At 44.4% G+C, this 2,654-nt stretch overlaps 1 protein-coding gene across 1 annotated transcript; it reads right to left on the bottom strand.

Moving 5' to 3' along the window:
• Positions 1 to 448: 448 nt before the first annotated feature.
• arl4cb (ADP-ribosylation factor-like 4Cb) lies at positions 449 to 2,371 on the bottom strand. Its single transcript, XM_027010030.3, has one exon. The coding sequence runs from the start codon at positions 1,808 to 1,810 to the stop codon at positions 1,232 to 1,234; it is 579 nt and encodes a 192-aa protein (XP_026865831.1). The 5' UTR covers positions 1,811 to 2,371; the 3' UTR covers positions 449 to 1,231.
• Positions 2,372 to 2,654: the final 283 nt, after the last annotated feature.

Below are 2,654 nucleotides of genomic sequence, written 5' to 3'. Positions count from 1 at the left end.
CCTTTGGTGGCCAAGTCTGAAGGTGGCAAGAACTTTTTTGCCTGGCTCCCACCCCGACAAATGTCCGTCTCAATACCAGAATGAAGTGTCCACACAAGGCAATTTGTCATGAAATGCACATCTCAGATCTTAGATATGCTGCCTACTATTTCTGCCTTGATTAGTAATGTAATCCCACAATGCAAAGCATTGGTCTTTAACATCTTGAAATAAACTGCCTTTATAATTTCATTTCGATATGCAGCTGACGTACTGATACATACAGGGTATCTACATGTACCTGTTTACTTAAGCTTTGCTTGCATCACAATGTAACACAATAGATCATCAAAACAACAGTAGGCCCATAGATCACACTGCACTTCTAAACCATACATTTTTTAAACTCGCCACAAATACGTCTTGCCCAAATTATTCAGGAGAGTAAAGAATGCAGATACAACTCAAATGCATTTTCTATATTTTAATTGAAAAATATTTCAAGATTCATCTTCTGAATGTGTAATACAATAATCAAGTTTTGTTTGTTTTTTGTTTTTTTGTTTTTTTTGCAATACAGTGTTGAAGTTTTCTGTTTTGGTGAGAAAAAGTGCGAAGTGGCACTAAACTAGAATTATAAAGTGGCAGCATGGCAGTCCACCGCACGCTGCTCTTGAATGCCTCCGTAAGCCTGGCCATCAACACCGAGGACATACGCGGAGTGAGACATTATGTACCTGGCACCAACTCTTATGCAGGCCTGAACTGCACCATTCACAAATCATCAGCCTTGTACATGGTTACAACTCATCAGAAAGAGTTTTTCATGAAGGCTTGAAAGCAAAGTTATTTAGTTACTTTATATTTTTTGCACACAGAAATTTGATTTGAGAAATCAAGCATTCCACGAACCAAAACTGCAGCGTTGTGATTCTTCACAGTGCTAAAGTAGAGAACTCCTTCAGTCTGACGAGGCTATTTGCAGGGTAAAGTATCAGCAGCTGAAAAGGGACCAGCCCCATTCGTGTACAAGTCTTTTTTTTTCCCGCGGTTAAACCACCTGCGTCGATACAATAACGCATCATTCTTGCATGCCACATAGCATCAGTAATTTCAACGTGACTGTAAACCAAAGCAAAGAACCATCCAAATTAATAATGTCCACAGTGCAACATTGCATTGGAATTAGCCAACCACAAAGGTCTACAAGCGCGCAGAAAGGCATAATCGGGTGGTAAAACACGTGATCATGTTATCGTTTTTTCTTTTGCTTAAGGGTTTTTCGTCGTTTCACAATCATTTCATACAATTTGTCCATGCCTTCATGAAGTCCTTCGCCAATTATGGCGCAAGCAGGCTGGATGTGATACGTCGTGGATGGCGTCAGCTCGTTTAGCGCCAGCTGTCTCTCGATGTCCGCCACGGGCAGAGATTTGGGCAGGTCTTGCTTATTTGCTATAACCAGCAGCGGCGTCCCTTGGTTCTCTGCGAATTTCGTCACCTTATGCAGCTCCGTCTTGGCCTCCTCAAGCCGATCTACATCCACAGAGTCCACGACGTATATGATGCCATCCGTGCATCTACTGTAGGATTTCCACAGGGGTCGAAGCTTCTCTTGACCCCCAACGTCCCAAAAGTGACAACTTATGCCTTTTGCTGTGCCGTTGCTTAGTTTGATCTTCTCAGTGTTGAAGCCGATCGTGGGGACGGTATTAACGAACTCGTTAAATTTGAGTCTGTAAAGAACTGTAGTTTTCCCGGCAGAGTCCAAACCAAGCATTACTATATGAAGGGATTGAAATGCGGATATGTTTGAAAAACTATTACCCATTCTGCTGTCTTTTTTTATCGAACTAGTAGAACTGATTCAGTAGTAGTACTTCAGTAGTTTGGGCGCATTCGGAGTAGCTGTAAGGTGATCATATCACAACCACGTACACACCTAAGGCAGAGGTGTTTGTTTCTCGTAGCAGTGTCCTAATTCCTCGGTATTCCGTCGTGCGATCGTTTGATCGTCGCGATAAGGCGCATCTACCCGGACACAGTGCGGCTCACATTTGCATTCTTCCCATGAGCAGGTTCATACTCCAATGCGCCAGCCGCCAGTTTTCCAGCGCGACCAGCTTCCAGCGCTCCGGCTGCGTCTCTCAGTGCCTGGATGTCGATCCGATCCAACACAAGCTTAAAAAAAAATTAAAAATCACACACGTGACCGTTCACACCGTGATGTGGTAATCAGAAGAATATAATTCGCTGAAAAGAAGCCGAGATCTATGCTCCCGTAAACCGTGGACCGAAGCTCGGGGCACTCTAGTCAAAGCACAGCCGTCTGCAGCCTCCTACCAGCTGTAGGCACAGCGGAGAAATGCTCGGTACCCGGACCGCAGAGCAGCGAAACCCCCAGTCTCCACCCACAGGGGCGTGAAAAACAAACGCTGCAAAAATCTGCGAACAGGTTGTAGTGTACTCGGAGCGAATGTCCCAGGAACAGAGCGACACCCAAAACGTTCATTAAACATCTGTGGAAAACTGATTTCCTAGTTCAAGGCAATAGCGAAACTTGTTGAACAGTTTCACGCGGCGCAAAGCTCGTTTGTTCGCCCCAAGATGCCTTGTTTTATCGAGCCTAGTTTAATCTAGGTCTGTGTTTAATAGCCTAGTAGGCCCGCATTATC

Source organism: Electrophorus electricus, chromosome 9, assembly GCF_041902795.1.
Source record: "Electrophorus electricus isolate QZ-2024a chromosome 9, ASM4190279v1, whole genome shotgun sequence".
Classification (NCBI taxonomy): domain Eukaryota; kingdom Metazoa; phylum Chordata; class Actinopteri; order Gymnotiformes; family Gymnotidae; genus Electrophorus; species Electrophorus electricus.
The sequence above is the reverse complement of the archived record's forward strand: the minus strand, read 5'-3'. Positions and strand labels throughout refer to the sequence as shown.